General features: G+C 49.1%; 1 protein-coding gene across 1 annotated transcript in view; it reads left to right on the forward strand.

Annotated features, from left to right (window-relative positions):
- Positions 1-919: 919 nt before the first annotated feature.
- The window catches only part of DNAH8 (dynein axonemal heavy chain 8), a 329691-nt gene continuing 312085 nt past the window's right edge, over positions 920-18525 (forward strand). Inside the window, exons 1-5 of the mRNA XM_090046651.1 lie at positions 920-1183; positions 7033-7346; positions 7996-8130; positions 10381-10465; positions 16536-16684. Of these exons, the coding sequence (XP_089902777.1) occupies positions 7041-7346; positions 7996-8130; positions 10381-10465; positions 16536-16684 (675 nt within the window). The 5' untranslated portion in view covers positions 920-1183; positions 7033-7040. The remainder of the gene's footprint in view (positions 1184-7032; positions 7347-7995; positions 8131-10380; positions 10466-16535; positions 16685-18525) is intronic.

Genomic DNA, 18525 nt, shown 5'->3' on the forward strand with positions numbered 1-18525 from the left:
GTGGGAACATGCCTCATCCACGGCTGCACTCCTGGTGCTCAATGCAGCAGTTCTCCACTTCAATTTTGTTGCCTTTCCCTTCCAGGCCTCTTGGCAAACAATGCTGTAGCAAGCGGGGGGCAAGGAGGGTGACCAATCCAGGTGCCAAAGTGAAGGGGCAGCAATAGGCACTGCCCAACCGGGATGGGACAGCCAGGAGCAAGTCATTTGCAGGGCCATGGGGACAGGAGGGCAGCTCCTGCTGTTGCATGCACTCTTGGGCAAGCATAGGGGGTATGTATGGGCAACTGGTGCCTCCTAAGTCTAGGGGGGCACCAGCAGGCACCACTGTTGGTGGTAGGGCTGAAGCTGCCGAGCTCCTGCAGGCAGCAGAGGTCCATACGTGCCCCTTGCTACATGTTGCCTATGGGCATGTGCCCCCTGGATCTGTGCACAGGGTGAGGATGGGCTGCTGTTACAGGCTTTGCATTGGGTGCCAAACTTCCTTGCCACAGCACTTGGCAAACACCAGCTCTTGCAACAGCTATGCTGACTTTACTGCAGGATTGAGGCCACGGGGAGTTCATTATAAAATGATTTAAGGAGCAAAAAAAATTACTAAGGAATAATAATAATTGTCCAGGTGAGATAGTCTCTATTTAAAAAGAAAGGGTCATTATTTTCTAGGGCTTGCCTATAGGAGGCATTTTTCACTCGTTTTTAGACTGCAGAAAATGACTGCTGCAAAGCCCTTAGGCGGCTGCAACACAACGTGAAACCCCGGGGCTCATCTCGTCTGTACTTTGGCACCGAGCGGCGTCCTTGAAAGGCTCCCGAAACAGCGCAGACCTGGACCTCACGACTGCTCCCTCACAAGGGGAGCGCAGAACGCAGAACACCCACGTTAGGACCCGACCCCCGCGCGGCACGAGGGGGCGAGGCCACGCCGCACCTGCGCCCTAGTGGACCAACGGCCTGCGCCTGCGCAGAGGCAGGGGAAGTATCCGTTGCAACGATTCGCGCGATCCTAGTACTTCGTTGGAAACGGTGTCCTTCCACTGCGCTGAGCCGGGCGGGGAGGGACACGCGCGCGTTCGAAGAGCGGGGGCGGAGGGTTCCGGCACCCGCCGGAACTCGTTTCCCTCCCCCTGGAGGAGTGAAACGGTTGAGGCGCAGCAGCGGTTGGCCGTGCGGGCGGAGCCGGGTTAGTGACAGGGGCACCTGCTCGCCTCTGCCTTTCCGTCTCGTCTGCCCTCGCCTGCCGCCCGGACCCTGCGCTGGGCGGAGTCGGGGGCGGGCGGGTTGTGTGTCTTAATTTTTAAGCTGGGCCTTTTTTCTAGTGGAAAGTCATTTGAAGGCTTATCTGTGTCACCTTAATTCTTTTTTTTAAGGTGGCACAAGTGAGACTTCAGATGATGTCTGTTTCTACCCTGGAGGACAGGCCCATCAGCCCAGTCTAAACAACTGGGCTTCGTGAAGAGCCTCTGTTCTCCAAAGGATGGAGAGGAGGAAGAGTCTGCCCCCAAAAGAGAAGGGAGGCCTGAGTCCTGCACAGTTCGGGAGGGGTAGTTTCTACTTTGCCTTTGCATCTCTGAAATGTAGCAGCAAATGGTAGTGGCCAAATTGGTGGCTGCAATTTGTGCTCAGCCGGCAGCAGTCCCTAGGAAGCGAATTGCCTGGCAGCCATGAATGAATGATTGGAATGCAGCGTTCTTCAGCCCCATCCCTGCTTGCTTCCTCCTGCACACTCCTGCATGCGCTGTGGTGGGGCTGTGCACACTGTGGCCTGGGCAGGCACCTGCATGGGAAGATCTGGAAGTAGGAAGAAAAAGGGACGAACCTGGAAACTAGAGATCCTGAACTCCTCAGGGAAAGATGGGCTATCTAGCTGCTGAAGCGGAGGGAGATCTTCCTCTAGTTCAGGGGTCAGCAACCCTTGGCACGTGTACTGAGTGTGGCACGTAAGGCCATTTTGCTTGGCTCGCCGCCGCCAGCCCACACTCTAAGCAACTGCTGCCAGGCACGGAGCCCAGGCTGGTCCCAGCAAGTGGCTGGGAGGCTGCAAGCAGACTGGGCTCAATGGGCCAGCTGCAGTCGGGAGACTGCAAACAGGTGCTCTGGACTCCAGCACCTTCCAAGGCAGACATTGTGGGATTTTTGGCACTCCAGCCAAAAAACATTGCCTACCCCTGCTCTAGTTTCTGGAAGACAAACTGCCTTTGGTTGTGGAAGAAGAGAGGTTGAGCTATTTTGTTGCAGGCAGGGGACCACGCTGTCACTGGGGCAAGATCCTGGCCCCAGAGCAGTTCCCCACCCAGCTGTACACCCTGTCAGCACTGCTGGGGCCAGTCTCCATGGAAACCCCAGCCTGCTGTCATGGCCCTGCTGCTGCTGTGGTCTCCATGGAAACTGGCCACAGCAATGCATGCAAGGGCTGCTGGGAAAGGGAGTCTGGCTGCCACTTGGATCTGCCATTTTGCCTACCTTTGCTCTAAGGACACCAGGCCCCCTTTTATGCAGTTGAGAAGGTGTAGTTTTAAGGCAATTTGGCAGTGTTCACAGCTCTGGGGGAGCCTCAGTATATATGCTGCCCTTGAGCTAAGGATCTCAAAACATCCAGTGTAAAGCCTGTATTGTGAACTGTCTTGAGTGACAGGGTTTCCAGGTTCCCTACCACAGAGCTGAGACACTGAAAGCCCAAGGAGAAATGAGCCCTGGATTTTGACTCTGTGACAGGAAGGCTGGAAGCTCTGAAAATACCAGCTCAGGACTTAAGGCGTTCAGGGCTTCTGGATTCCTTGTCATGAAACCAGGAGCTTCAGAATTCCAGAAGGGCTTTCAGGATTGTTCAGGGAAGCCCTGCCATCTAGACTGCTGCAGAGCTAAGGGCTGTATGCCTTTCAGTCTCCTGGGACAGCTGGCTCTGTTGGTTGCCTCTTAGGACCATAAGGGTTGGGCAGACTGGTAAACCAAGTGGCCAAGGAGGCTGTATGGCCTGGGTTCACTTGCTCAGGCCAGTCTGTAGTAAGGCTGTCCTAGAGATATGAACCAAGGAAGCTGTGACAGTTGTCCTGTAACGTTTCTTGTTAGTTATGCTGCTGTCCACCGCTGAAGAGCACGTGTAACTGAAAGTTTCTCTGCGCAAGTAGGTAGTAGTGGCAGCAGTAGAATTGGCAAGAATCATAATACATTCATCCAGTGGTTGCTGAAGTCCTAGGAAGCGCATCTCATTTTAAAAATACCATCTGCTGATGGTTCTAAAACAATTTATTCTGTAATTTCTCTTTTGTGGGAAACTTTTTTTAAAAAATGCTTTAATTTTCAATCAGAGTAAAGATGTTTCAGAGTTTCATATTCTGAATTCTTGTCAGCTCTAATATTGAGCCATTTAGCCACTAGGGGAGAAGTAAAGATTCCTATTCTGACCCTAGTTATAAGATCAGAATGGGTAGATATAGGGTCAGGTATGGGTATCTGGGTTTATGGTGAGAGCGCAGTGTTTCCCACCTTCTAGTATGTGGGGAGAGAACTGTGTCTTGACTCAAGGGTCAGTCTATACTGCAGTATCCCTAGCTTCAGAGGTATGCGGACTTGCCTCACACAGGAGTGAAGGGAGTGGTGTGCAAGGAGGGGATCATGGCTCTGCCCCAGCTCCTTGCAGTGATGACAGCCTGGTCTGGAGCAGGGGCAGAGTTGCGCACCCTTGCCCAGAACATGCCGGCTACAGGTTGCGGCTCTGTCCTGGCTCTGGAGCAAGTTCCCAGTGGCTCTGGAGCAGGCCCCTCTGCTGCTCTGCTGCGCCTGCTGTCAGCGTGGCAGCGGCTGGCTTCCATGGCAACCCATGCAGGTGCAGCTTTCCTGTGCAGGTGTGGCTGGGGTCTCCAAGGAGACTGTCCCAAGTCATGCAGCAGGGGCTGCTGGGAAATGAAGTCTGACTGCCGGCCGGATCATCCATTTTGCCCACCCCTGGCTTAATGGCATACTATAATCTATATATCTCCTAGTTCAGTGGGGTTATAATATATCCATGGGCTTGATCTGGCCTGTCTCTGGCCCACAGGGGCTCCTGGAGAGGCCAGGAATTTGGCAGTGGAACAAATGATGGTTATGTTAACCCTACAGCTCCTGAGGCTGACACAACAGCTGAATTCCAGGGTATGGAGGCCTGGGTATGGAGGCCTGTTGGGGGCTTGATTCAGTGGCAGCAGGGCAAGAAATGAGTGTGTTAACCCCTGTTATTCCCTAAGCTGGGGTGGGCAAAATATGGCCCATGGGCTGGATTCGGCCCACCAAAGGATTCTACCCAGCCCACAGTGGGTCCCTCAGCCCTTCACAGCTCAGATGTAGGGGGAAGCCTGGGGCTGTGGGCGGGTAGGAAGCAGCATCCAGGAGCAGGACGGGTAGGCAGCTGCTGGTGCCAGGGTCATGGGGCATTGACAGCGTGGGGCCAAGGCAGAGCTGTGATCCATTTCCCACACATCCCTGCCCAACCTGAACTGATCACATCTCTGCCGTGGACTCCTGTTCCACATTGGTGTTTGTGGAGTCCCTGGTCACTCTGTCTGGTGCCCTGGACAGTGGGTGTGGGGCAGATGGGCCCAGGGCCAGATAGGATCAGTTGCCCCCCACCCCACCATGCCAGCATCCTCTCCCCGTCCCCGCCCCAGCTGCACCATGCCAGGTCAGCACCCTCCTCTGCTGCACTGGCCAAGTCAGCACCCTCTCTACCATGCTGGGTTGAGTTGAGTCAGCACCCCCTCCCCCACCCTACAACAGCTCACTAAAGCTCCTTAAGTGGCCCTCCAGCCCAAATAATTGTTCACCCTTGCCCTAAGCTAACATAGTGCCTCAGGCATCTGCAGTGGTTAATGTTTCCCCTGCTTGTCCTGCCATCTGAGGTACATCTGGGTCTTGATCCCGCCCACCAGGAGCTTCGTGGTCCAGATCTGACCCAAGTGGCTGGACGAGTTTGACACCCCTGCCTAGGTAATAGGGGTGTGTGAAGCTGGCCCTATTCAATTTAGGTTCAGAGCCGGTCTGAATTGGGAACAGTGATTTGCTTCATTGATTTGGATCACTGTCCCTGATTTGATTCGGCCGAATCTGAATCAGAAGATTCGATGCTGACGTGGCAAATCAATGATTCGGACATAGACATAGCTTTAAATGTTTTTTCTATATACCTCGAGGTACCATTGTGGCTTGTGAATGCTGCGATGATGGGGCAAATGGAGTGTCTCACAGGAGTACAGGTGGACCCTCCACATGCTCAGCAGCAAACCAGGCTCACTGGGGAGCACGCAGGGGGGCTCTTCCACACCCCCCATGGGGAAACCCAGGAGGTACCAGTTGCCAAGCTGGGGGGTGCCCCCAGTGTGCTCCCCGGCAGACTAGAAGTGGACCAGAAGTGCTTCTAGTCCACTTCCAGGTTTGCTGCCAAGCATGCTGGGGAGCCCCCTGTGCTTCTGTGGGACACTCCACGCGCCCCAGCATTGTAGAACTCAGGAACCCCTGCTACCTAGAGGTATGTAGAAAAAACATTTAAAGCTGTGTCTATGTCCAAATTGCCAAATCTTTCCAAATCCCGAAGGGTTTCGATTGGATTCGGAGAGATTCAAGGGTCCTTTGATTCGATTCAGATTCGGAGATTTGGCCACCAAATTGGGCCGAAGCTCTGCCGAATTGAATTGGGGACTGAAACTTCACGCAGCCATACTAGGTAAGTGTAAAAAAAGAAGTCAGTGCTGTTTTCTCAGCAAGAATGAGCTGTGTTCAATTAGGTTCCTATTCTCAGAAGAGTATTGAAGATTCTGGATCATGAATGGATAAAAGTACTTAAAATGCAGTGCTCAGGCAGATACTTAAGCTCCGGGAAACATAGACAGTTCTGACACACTTGTGCTTAATTTTCCTTTTGCCTGCTCTTGGTGGTTTCCTGGTTAATTTCCATGCCTTCTGAACTGTCCTTCGGAGGGTCCTATCTTTCCTTGTAGAAAGCATTGGGAGCATAGATTACTTTGAAACATGCTTTTTAAGTCAGGTACCTAATTTTCAGCCAGGCTGTAACTAAATTTGGAGGTTAAGGGAACAATTTGGATTTGTCTTTAATGAAAACATCTAACTATCATAAGCACTAAAGACAAACACTAAATACACAAACTCCTCTGATTTTCGTTCTAACCAACAAATTAAATAATTTACTGTTTATAAACAATTATAGTATTAAGTTTAAATATTTTTTCCAGATTCATTGAAACTTTTAATATCATTACCAGAAGTTCCAGAATATTTTGATTGACTGATCAACTGAAAAAGCACTTTCTATTCCATCCTTATTATACTCAGTAGTTTTCAAAATGTCTAAGGGCTTAGACGAGCAATATGTTTGCCTTAACATAGCCTACCCTAACATAGATCTAAAAAATGGAATGTATGCACGATGTTTAGCCCTACAGTAGTGAAACTTACTGGTGCTGCATTGAAGTAAGTTGCAACAGTTTAGGTATCACATGTCCTCTTTTCTATTGAGCTAGCTATGCTCAGTGCAATGTGTTATTGTCTTTACTGCCACCTGTGACCTCCTATAAGCGTACCTACTTTGGCAGCTTCCCTGGGAATTCTAATAGCCTGTCCTCTTCGAATAGTAGCGTAACCCACATGAGTTTTGAACAGTGATGTAAGTTATGCTAGTCTTTAATATGTTGTGTGGTCCATCTTGTGTTGCTAAAAATGTGGTTTTTAATTAAAAAATCATTTATATTTATTTATGATGATCTTACAGGTTATTCGTACTGGACAGAAAATGGCTCTATTATATTTTACTAAAAGCTAACTAATCCGTAATTAGTTTCAACACACATTTGTAACACAGGCATTAATCTAAGTTTTTCAGTAAATTATGCTTATCAACTGTTAAGGGACTGGATTGGAATAGTAGCATTATGCAGATAGAGAATTTTAGAGATCTGCTCCTTTATTTCCTACTCTAACTTGAGAGTATAAGTAAAGGTATTTCTAAAATATAACAGTAATTGAATTGTTGATAAATTGCAGATTTCAAAATGGAGGAGGTACCAGGGGATCAGATAGAAATTCCAAAAACTGAAGAAGATGCTGGGCAGCCTGGCCTGAGCCCAGCTGCACCTGAGGATGGTGGATCTGGCACAACTGTACCAGAAGATACTCCCCCTGGCCCTCCTGCATCAGAGGATATTGTGCCCAGATCTGCCGGCCATGCTCGACAAACAGCACCTCTCCATTCTTCTGAAGACCCTCCTGCCTATCTTCCAGCTAGCCGCAGGATGTCTAAATTTCGCCGGAGTGTTAGCGGAGTTCAGTCTTTACAAGAAACCATAAAAGAAAAACAGGTTTAGTATTAAGTTTTAGATCTTAAAATCAGTAGTCTTCTCCCCAGAGTTTCACTTTTACCCCTCAGTTTATTAAATCCAGTCGGTAGAAGCTTTGCCTATTAAAATGTGCATAGCTTTTTATCTTAGAAATATTGTTTTGCCATATTTTAATTTTTTAGAAGAGTGGAGAGAAAAGCACATGAAATGCTCACTGAATAGCATACTGGGACACAGTTGTAAACTGTACATGTCCTTGGTCCTGCAGATGTTTCTATATGTGTTTGACTTTTTCCATTAAAAGTAGTTTTAGTTAAATTAACTTATAAGTGACCTTTATGTTTATGTATTTTGGACAGCAGTAATTGAAATATTGATTAAGCTAGAATACTAGCTAATACATACCACAATTTTTTTTTGAACAACATTTTTTTTAAGTGTGGGATGTTTGTTTGCTCCTCCTTGGCCTTCCTGTGGTGTTCATGTGTGTTTCTGTAATTTTTATTATTTTGTTTTTCTGTTAAAGAAAGAATTTACTTTTTTCTAGAGTACCAAAACAATAATATTTAGTAACAATTTTCAGTTACGGAGCAGGTTAGGAGTTACAGTTTGTAACCACTTCATAGACTTTAGTTCTTCTAAATGCTTTTGTTTGTTTCTTTTGTTTTAGGCACGATATAGAGATGCAAGAGAAAGTCGAAAGATGAAAGTTGATGCTTCATATAAATATATATTTGAAGTTCTAGGAGACAGACTTTGCTTAGATGTAACAACTGTGGAAGAGATGATTTTAGATGGCCCATCAGTGAGTCTACATTTACTACATTTGTTATAATTTTCCAGCTACAGAATCTCATTATTGGATGGTTGTCTTAAATTTGTCACCCCCTCACCCACTAATATGGCAGAGAAAGCAGTGGCTGGGGGGAGGCAGGTGACCCCTTGCCCTCTGCCCCCTGCCCTCCTTGCTTCTTACCCTTTAGTCTTCCTGCCCCAGCTCCCCACAGCCTCTGTTCTTCCCCCATCTCCCCACAATCTCTGCCCTTTTCCCCTACTCTCCAGTCTCTGGCTCCCCCCGCTGTCCCCCACCCCTTACTGTGAGGCACTGCTCAGTCATGCAGCAGTGTCAGCACTGCTGATAGGCTGGGCAAGGGACACAGTTTCCATGTGCTCTGTGCCTGGGCAGGAGTCCAGCCTGAACTGGAGCTCAGCTGTGTCTGACAGTAAGGCGAGGGAAGGGGGTGGGGGGAGGGGGGTGCAGGACAGAAGCTGCAGAGGGCAAATGTGTGTGTAGAGGGGGGTGGCAGGAGGCTGCTGTGGGTCTGACTATGGCCCCAACCCAAGCCCATGGCCTGAGTCAGAGCTGCAGCAACCATTTGTCTCCCTGCCACTTTGTCTGCAAATCTAAAATGAGCCCCCCCCATGCTGACTTGGGGTGGGGGGGATCTCATATTAGAGTCTAGTAAATATAGTTATTTTGTTATCAGGTTTCCATGCAGGGTTTCATGGGTTATATTACAGATAGCTATTCTAATGCTTATGGGAGTATATACATCTGACTTGTTTATGCTCTACTGTTAAACTGCTGTATTGTTGGGGAACCTGGTGTGAGGAGTGGATTTGGGAACAAGCAGTGTGTTCCTAATGCCTGGGAGCCAAGCAGATTGAACATCCTGGCTCTTGCCATGACTCCTGTCCACTCTTCACACTGGAGACTTTGGTAGGAGAAACATGCATGGTGCATGGGCAGTTTGCTCCATGAACGATGCGTGCCCTCAGCGGCTGGGGAGGGCATGGTTGCACCAGCGGCAGCGGGAGCCCAGCGGCGGTGAGAGGGGAGCTTTCTCAGGCGTCACCAGCACTGGTGGGAGTGGGGTGGTGAATGCCAACCATGGGCCGGTGACCACTTGCAGATGCCAATGGCGGCCAGGGGCAATTGGGGACCGCCCACAGATGCTGCTAACCATGCCGGGGTGGGGTGGCGAGTGGCAATGTGCTGCAGGCGCTGCCAACAGTGTTGGTGGCACCTTTTTGCAGGGGGCACACTGCCAAGCACAGGAAGTGCACGTGCACCCCTGTGCGTTGCCCCTGGTTTGCTTCTTGCTTCCCCTCCCTTCCTGCTCTGGGAAAAGTAGGGAAGCCTTTCCCTGCCACTTGATTCCTCTTGGGACCAGGAAAATGCAAGCAGCAGCTGTTCCCCTGAGATCTGGGTCACCCTGATCTCAGAAGTTATGAAAGACATTTCCCTGCTGTTCAACTCTTTCTGTTCCCTGGGAGAAGCTGTCCCAGGAGTGACTTCTGCTGGGTTGGAGATAGGTTATTTTTCTTCCAGAACCACCATTTTTGTTTCTGGAGAAACTCCTGGTAGAAACCAGGAGAAGTGTAAAGGCGTTCACAGTGAGTTACCATTATCCTACTAGAGTGTAATGCATACAAGTGGCCAGTGTTATGAACACCAGAAGGTCCAAGAGTTGACTTGCCAACACCAATTGATGTATGCGGAAGAAGATTATTGTTACATCTCTTTATATGAGTATAAACTCCTCGGAGACATTTGATGTTCTGAGGGTGTATATTTATAACCCTACTAAGTGTGAAAATACACACAAGAGTGAACATCTGTACTTTACATCTGCTCCAGGGAACCATAGTTAATTGCCAACTACTTTTTGCTTTTTCTTTTGTAGTATTTTCAATTCTGCTTGGATCATGTGGAGATAGCTATTTAACACACTTTTACATTAACATAATAGTTTTCAAAGATCATGCTCAGGGTATTAGTTACCAGCAAATGCCAAGAATGGGGTTGGTTTGTTTTTTTAAATTTATATTCAGGTTCTTTATTTTCACTTTAAAGTCCTGATAAATAAAGTTAAAGTTTGGAAAGAACAATTTGGTCACCTAGCTCATCTTCCTGCTCTTATAGAATAAAATACTTATCCCATGTCACCAAATCCTTGAACAAGTCAAAGAACATTGTATGATTTTAAGATAAATATAAATGAAATATTCTGACAGCATTTGATTTACAGTGATATACTTTTTGATTCAACAGTTAGCAGCATTCAATAATTTTTTTGCTAAAGGAGGAAACAGAACATTGAAATTTTTGTATCAAGAAGGAGATGCACCAGGAGTAGGTAAATTCTGTATTTTCTTAACATTATCATAATTTGTGTGCTGATTGTACCATCTAGTGTTACTTCAATCTTCCCATTATAAGATCCTCTTCACAGTCATTTATACATTTATCTATCTTTAACCATACATGGACTGACATTTTTTTGCTGGGTATCTGGCTCAGGTTGAATTGCTTTAGAATTTTTCAGTCTGGAAATCCATCTGCTTTTGAGAACAAAACTACAGAGCATTAGTTTTTTTATATTGTTAAAAAATCTGGCAGCCATTTCTTTAAGAAGGTCTCATTCCTGGTTTGCTATCTAATTACTGCTTTAGCTGAGTGGGCTGGGGCACTAGAACTGAAAATTTAGGGATTATTTCTCTTTTCCTTTCAGTGACACTGACACCCAGGCAGCATGGAGGAGGAAGGTGCTTGACTCAGGCCCAGAGGGAAAAGGAGTTGAGAAGGGAAATTTGTAGATTGGGAAATTAGTACCTTGATAAGCCTAAATTTGGAATTAGGGACATAAACGAGAAATTGTGAGTAGGAGTTCTAGGATGAAGGTCTGGTTAGGAAAAGAGACAGGGATTAGAAGATGGTGCAGGAGGTGGAAAATTGGGCAGGCACGATGATTTAGGTGGCTGGAAGAGAGGAAAGAGATGGATAATATCAGCTGAAAATGGAGAGCAAGAATTTATTGTACAAGGAGGTTGAGAATAGTGAGTCAAGGTATGAGGGGAAGTTGAATTGGCTGTGCAAGTTTGAAGTATGGGAAGGAGAGACTGGGAGTAAGTAAAGAGGTTTGGTTTTAGATAGGAAGCCCACAAGAGAAACTAGGACTAGCTGTTCGAAAAGACTCAGATGAGAAGCCTGAGGAATGGAGATTGGGACTGTATAGGCAAGGAGAAACAAGACAAGGAACTGGGTAATGGAAAAAACAAAATTAGGACAGGGACAAATTGCTGAGAAGGGTGCAGTAGGTACCAAGCTTTAGGAAATAGGCAGAAGATGTATGTTAACCAGAGTGTACGCACATCAGAACCTGGAAGGAAATCCACGATTCCCAACTCTCACCATTCCTCTGCTGTTGTTGAAGATCTTTGAAACCCATTGGCCAGGTGTGCCTCACTCTTTACTGCTGGTTCAGGTAGAGAATGATAGCCTATTACCATAGTTACTCTTTTAACTTGAGTAACAGGCCTGTGCTATGGATCTCAAGATTTCATCCTGCCAGTGCATCATGTGAGTCTCAATATGATAACACTGTAAAAAGTGAGCATCCCGGGGCTGGTTGAATTGTTGGCGTGCCCACTTGTTTCTGGGCTAACCACTCACCTACCTCATCTGCCACGTCTTTATATCAATATAAAGTTGATAACAAGGCGGGAGGCTGCCCATTTACTTGCCTTGATGCCCAGGGCCTATACATGGTTCTGAACCTCCCTTTATACCTTGTCCCATGCCTTGCAGATAGCATCCATGGCCTAACACCGAGCATATAAATCCATGCCCTCACACTGAGACCTGTACTCCAGTGCCTCACGTTGGGATTTTCACTCATATGCCCTCACACTGGGCTCACAATCCATGTGCCCTCGCACTGGGCTCTCAGTCTCACTCACTTGGGGCTCCCAGCCCTTCCCTTTCCTTGGGCTCCCTGCCTGGCTTGGGACCCTCTTGGTCTCCTCATGCCCCCACACTCCCCTGCCCGCCACTGGGCCTCAATCGCCTTGCCTGAGGAGCTTTACACCCAGCTTCTTCCTGGGCTCAGGGCCCCCCCCTCTGGAACCTCACATCCAGCTCCTTCATACACCTAAGGACTCACTGTAAACCTGGGCTCTGCCTCAGGTCCCTTCACACGACCTGGGCCCTGCCTCAGGCCTTGCTGTGAGCCTGTGCCATTGTTTTGTCTTTGGGATATGTTCCCCTTGCCTTTCCCCTCCATGGGGCAGCCCAGAAGGCAGCAAGGGCTGTGCCTTTCTGGGGTCCTATGCTCACCCTTCACTGGGGAGGTACAGATGTGGCACTTCCTGGAGACTGCCCCACCACCAGCAGTCCCATCACACTATCCAGCCCCAGCAGGGTGTAGTTTTAAGTCATGGCCCAGGACCAGGAACCTCCAAACATTCCCATAGTTCCTGCCCTGTACCTCCAAGTTGTTCTGAGCAGCAGGTCCAGCCAGGTGATGTTCTCCCCTTGTCTGCTAGCGACAAACTGTTGGCTCCATGGCTCAGGGCCTGCTTTTATCACCAACAGGCAGGCCCTGTTGCCAGTCAGGCAGTTGTGCCTGATTGGGAGTGCAGCCACCTGCAGGATGCTCTGCTGCTCCCATGTCCCTGTGAGTAACAGAGCACAACTTGTGCTGTTTTATAAACACTTGATGGAATTTCCAGCTCCAGCCTCCCCGCAACTTACAAGCAACAGCAACTATACTCTTGGCCTTGTGGCACAGCCCCCCTGCATGGTGGGGGGCAATACGGCTTGGCCCCAGCCTCCAGGTATTGGCACAGCCTCTGCCACAGTGCGCTGCCGCAGCCTGACTCAGCACAGCGCAGTGCAGGGCATTGTGCTTTTGGACAGCTTCAGGCTGTCACCTGGGGCTGTGTGCCACTTGTGGGGACCACCAGCCACACTGGCCTAGGTACTGCATGCATGAACCCTGCGTCACCCAGCTGGGCCACTTCTGTGCACGCAGGACCTGGGCTGGTGTGGCCGGTGAGTGGTCCCTGTGAGCGGCACGCAGCCCTGGGTGACAGCCTGGAGCTGCCCAAAAGCACATGGCCCTGTGCCAAGCTGAGCTGGGCCACAGCGGCACACTGTGGGGGGGCTGTGCAGGGTGACTGTGGGGAGACCGTGCAGGGGGGCTGTGCCACAAAGCCAAGAATGTGGCTGCTGTTGCTGGTAAGCTGCAGGGGGGCTGCAGCCAGTTGGGGAGTGCGTGGGGGGGTTGTAGCTGTGGCGGGGGGCTGCAGCTGGATGGGGGTGCGGGTGGGGATGCAGAGGGGGCGCTGCAGCCAGGTGGGGGGCGCATGTGGGGGGCTGCAGCCTAGTGGGGAGTGCGCAAGGTGGCTGCAGCCGGTTACTTTGCTAGTGAGCAGGCAACAGCCAGCTGTGGGGTTGGAGCCAGGCACAATCCAACCAGGGAGCTGCAGCCAAGCAGGGAGGTGAGTTGGGGGGCGCTGGTCCCTGGTGGGAGAGGTAGCCTGACCCTCCTCTCATCTGGCACACAGATCTGGGGGCTCACACCTCCAGGAGGGCTCCTGGGCTGTGCTGGACTCCTCGCAGGGTGCAAGCCCCTGGATCTGTGCTGAATGAGAGGAGGCTCAGGCTGCTGCAGCAGCAATCTTGTCCGGTGTTGGGCACAGCCCACACCCAGCTCCGGTCCCTGGTAGAAGCGGCAGCCTGAGCCTCCTCTCATCTGGGGCACAGACCTGGGGACTCATACCTCTGGAAGGGCTGCCAGGCTGTGCCAGACTCTTTCCAGGGGTGCGAGCCCCTGGATCTGTGCCAGATGAGAGGAGGCTCAGGCAACAGCAGCACTGTTCTCCATTGCTGGGTGCAGGCTGTGCCCAGCGCTGGTCCCAGGTGACAGCGGCAGCCTCCTCCTATCTGGTGTGCAGATCTGGGGGCCTGCACCCATGGGAGGACTAGAACAGCCCCACAGACCTCCCAGGGATGCGAACCCCCGATCCATGTGCCGAATGAGAGGAGGCTGCCTGACGAGAGGAGGCAAGTGTCAGGACTTCTGCTTTGAACAGTTTGAGGTGCAGTTTCCCAGGAACCTCTACACATCTCCTTGCAACTTGGCAGGTGTCATGCCTCTGGAAGGGGCTACCATCCCTGCAATTTTCATCCAAATCGGGCAAGAAATGAGAAAGTTTTAGGCATTTTCATGATTCCCCATTATAGCGTATGGGTGAAATGTCGAAACTCAGTGAAACAGTTTCGACAAAATGGGACAGTGCTTCTAAACAAAATGGCAAAACAAAACACTGTCCCTTGAAAACCCTGTAGCCCTCTCAGGGGTATGGGCCCCCATATCTGTGCTCTGGACGAGATTACCATCTTTCAGATTACGCTCAATCCTCAGATCTACCACCAGGTCATCCTCTTTAGCTAGAACCAAAGCCAACAAAGCCTTCCCCCTGGTTGGCCCATTCATCTCCTGTACTAACTAAAGTTCAAAAACCTATGAGACCAGTCAAATCTGGCCATGTGCTTCTCCTAGCAGATGTCAGGATAACTGAGGTCTCCCATGACAACCATGTCCCTTGAATGTGCAGCCTTCATTAGTTCTTGGAAAATTCCAGATCTGGCTCCTCTTCTTGGTGTGGAGATCTGTAGTAGATGCCTACCATCAAGTCTCCTTCTCCTTGTCCCCCCACGGTATCTTGACCCACATGGTCTCAAGTTGCCCTTCTCTCAAACCAGTTTGAGGAGGCATACCAGCTTTGATTGAAGCCTCTCAACATCACAGAAAGAAAGGAAGTGCCTATCAAAGGGTATGGGCAAATGTTCTTTTGCAGTGCATCAAATTCTACTGCAATATAAAGAGCTTCTAATTTGGAGCACTTGAAAATTATGTAGACCTACTCTCCCTTGCAGCTGAAGTCTATGCTGTGCTGGTGCTCTGCGGTTAGAGGACTAGGCTGGCAATTTGTTTTTTAGGCCCAAGTCTCTGGAGATCCACAAGAACTGTCAAATGCAGAAGAAGGAGCCCAGTGCCTGCCCCCTCTGCCCCCCTTTTAGTATGTGCTGAGTGCTTGCTGTGACTGCAAGCCTTGTAAAATTTGGGGGCTCTTCAGTTACAGGAGCAGCACAGTCACCTTGCGGGAGGTCGGGGGGTGGAGGTGTTCAGAATGGATAACTACCATCTCTTCCTCCTGGAGTTCTTAGCTGAGTAATACTGGGTGAGAGGTGCTGTCTCTCCTATCCTATTTGAGGTGGAGGATCATGGCATGATGGTGCAAGGGTCAGTTTGTGGGACTGGTTGAGTATAATAAGGCTAGGAGTCAGTTTGTGGGGTGGAAAAATGCCTATATTGTCACTGTACTAGAGGGCTGAAACTTATCAAGTAGTTTGCTCTTGTCTTGCCTATGTCTTTAGTTGGCTTTGTCTTGAACGCTTGGAGAAAGAGAGCTGGCTTGTGTGCAGCTATTGGGGTGTACTCATGAGTTGAAGTTGGAGTGGTCAGCAGGAGCATGGAAGTTGGGTAGCAGGAATATGGAGGGAATACTCAGCTGCGCGGATGAGGAGACAGTGGGATGTGATATTGATGAGTTGGCCTGGTGTAAGATCAACAGTGTTTTCAGGTGGGATGGGATATTTGATGTTAGTGACATCAGGAACCTCCTTTCCAATGTTCCTGAACAGAAGAAGGGACTCTCCAAAGTCATCCTGCTCCTTGGCTGTGGCAGGCCTGGAACCAAAGGTCTTATTTCCCTGAGTCCTTTTTTGGCCTCAGCGTTAACCCTGGAATCAGCAGTGAGGTCATACTCTTAAGTCAGTTATGCCTGCTAGAATCTGAGACAGTTGCCTGTATTAGGTGCAAGACACCCTCCAAGTGTCCAATACTTTATTGGGCTTTTGGCTTTGTTGTCTCATGTTCAGCACTTTGGCTTGATGTGACACTAGTTCCAACCATACCTGTCCCAAGGGGGCCATTTTTAAAATCATGTTCTCATAGAAAGCGTGACTGTATTTACATGTCCAGAGTGAGCTGTATGTGTTCTTGTCACCCCCGGTGGCAAGGACATCTCTTCCCTCTGCCTGCCTCCAGTTAGTAAACTGTCTTGTAGATGTGGCAGAAGATGCTGCTGCTGTTATTTTGAGTGTGTGCCACTGTTGGCATCCTCCACAGGGTTCTTGGCACATCTGCTATAGTAGAGACTGAGTTGTTTAGTTGGTCTGGGGTTGGGACCAGTCTTTCCCCATGTCACTAACCAGTGACCTGCAGTATTACATGCTACTCCAGGGGAGGTAGTGTCCATTTGGCCATTTCCATTGCTCACCTATATACGTATGTATATGTGCCCACACACACACTTGGATTTAAAAAAAAATACTAATATGCTTTAATTTATTTTCAGAATGTGGTCGAACAATTCCAGGAGTTGTAAAAGGAACTAAAATTATGAGATTGTATGTTGATACCACACCAGACAAATTCAAAGGACTCTGTTTATTCTTCACTCGTTATAGGAATGACATCCCTATAAATGCAAAAACTATGCATGAGGTACTCTCATTTTTATGGTTCTTATATTGGTAATACCCAGAATTAAAGTTAGGATGTTTTATATCAGGTTCATATTGTTATTGCATTAAAATGTAGCACCTCATATTTTTTCCTGACTGTTGATTCATAGCACAAAGTTCTCTGTACTCTCCTTTTTGTGGGGCATTAGACAGATACAGTACAGCAAGATCCTTGAATACTTTAGGAATGGGCATATTCCTGGCAAGCACAAGTGAGATACCCTTCCGAAAGGGTTGCATATGCTACCAGCTACGTTGATTTGCTCCTTATTTCCTTTCTTACTGTCTCTGAAGAGGTTAAAGCCACAATCAATATTAGCGATATCAAGGATATCTCTAAGCTCAAGTACATGAAGTTTTGTCTATCCTCCTGCATGCAGAAAGCAAGGAGAGGAAGAGATTGCTTGACTCCTTCCTCCTTTACATCATTATGGCATGCCAAAAACAATTTTAGCCTAAGTAGATTGTGGAGAATCTACATTTCTATTTTATTCTTTTGATATTAAAAATATATTGGCCTGATTTTCATTTACACTAAAGCCTTTTTATAGTACTCTAACAGTGTTAAGGTGCCTTAGCATAAATGAAAATCAAGTCTGTATAGGTTTATCTAGTAATTCATTGTGATTTCAGACTCTTAGGATAGGAAATCCATCTTTATTTTAAAGCCCTACTATAGGAATTCCATCTTTATTTTAAAGCACTACTATGCATATTAGTACTTAATGAATAATAAATAGTAATATTTAAAAAGTAATACAATTTTTACCATTAAAAAGTCTAGATTATTAGGCCTCAAAAGAAAGAAAGCACTGGTAGATAGTCAGATATACTATAGGATCTGTAGCAGGGCACTAGGGTGCCTGCTACTGAATAGTAGTAAATGGGCTCAGCTGCCACTCACAAGGGCAGCAGGTGGGAGTTGCTATGGCAACTGATTGGGTCAGCTGACTGCCAGGGGGCAGGGCCTGGCCTTTATAAACAGAGAAGGCCGAGGCCAGAGGCAGTTCCCCTCTGGCAGTCTAAGGAGTAAGAGCTCTGCTAGAGTGAGCAGGGCGGTGTTGTGCACCAGTGTGCAGATACAGGATGGAGAGGACCCTGACAGGGATGAGAGAAGGATAGCCAGGTTGGCCTAAGATTTGTGTTATGGCCTAGGGGCTTTGTGTTTCTGTTTTGGTTGGTTGTCGTGATTATTACACCGGAGGACCAGGCGAGGCTGTAGGGGTGGAGGAGGCCTCATTAGGAGCTCCCCAGTAAAGTGGGGGTGTTCCTGGCACCACAGGGGGTGCTGCGTTTTGGGGGTGTCCTGACCCCAGCCCAGTGGGGGCAGCTTCGGGAAGAGCTCGGTGTAGGCAGAAGCCCCAGGGGGGCATAGGCCCGAAGAGGCGGGTTTGGGGGGGCCAGGTGAGGCTAAGGCCGCCTGAGCCCCAATCCTGCGAAGCCCGAGTCGGGCGCAGGATCCGAAAAGGGATCCGGGGGCCAGGTAAGGCTGAGGCCGCCTGAGCCCCAATTCAGGGAAGCCCAAGTCGGGCATAGAGGGCCCCAGTGCGGGTGGGCGTGGGAGGCGCGAGCAAGGGCCCCGGTGTGGGCAGGGGAGGGCGTGTATCTTGGAGCAGGCCCCGGGAGAGGGCGTGTATCTTGGAGCAGGCCCAGTGGGGCACTGCCTGTGAGGGGCAAGCCCAGTGGAAGGCCCTGGAGAGAAGGGAGAGTCTACTAGGAAGCCCGAAGAGAGAGCGGGCTACTTAGAACAGTCACAGAGACAGGCTGGTAAGGGCCGGCACAGGGAGTAGCCCCGGAATCGTGGTATAGCAAGACCGGCCC

Source organism: Crocodylus siamensis, chromosome 1 (genome assembly GCF_052110815.1).
Source record: "Crocodylus siamensis isolate JL-2025a chromosome 1, ASM5211081v1, whole genome shotgun sequence".
Classification (NCBI taxonomy): Eukaryota; Metazoa; Chordata; order Crocodylia; family Crocodylidae; genus Crocodylus; species Crocodylus siamensis.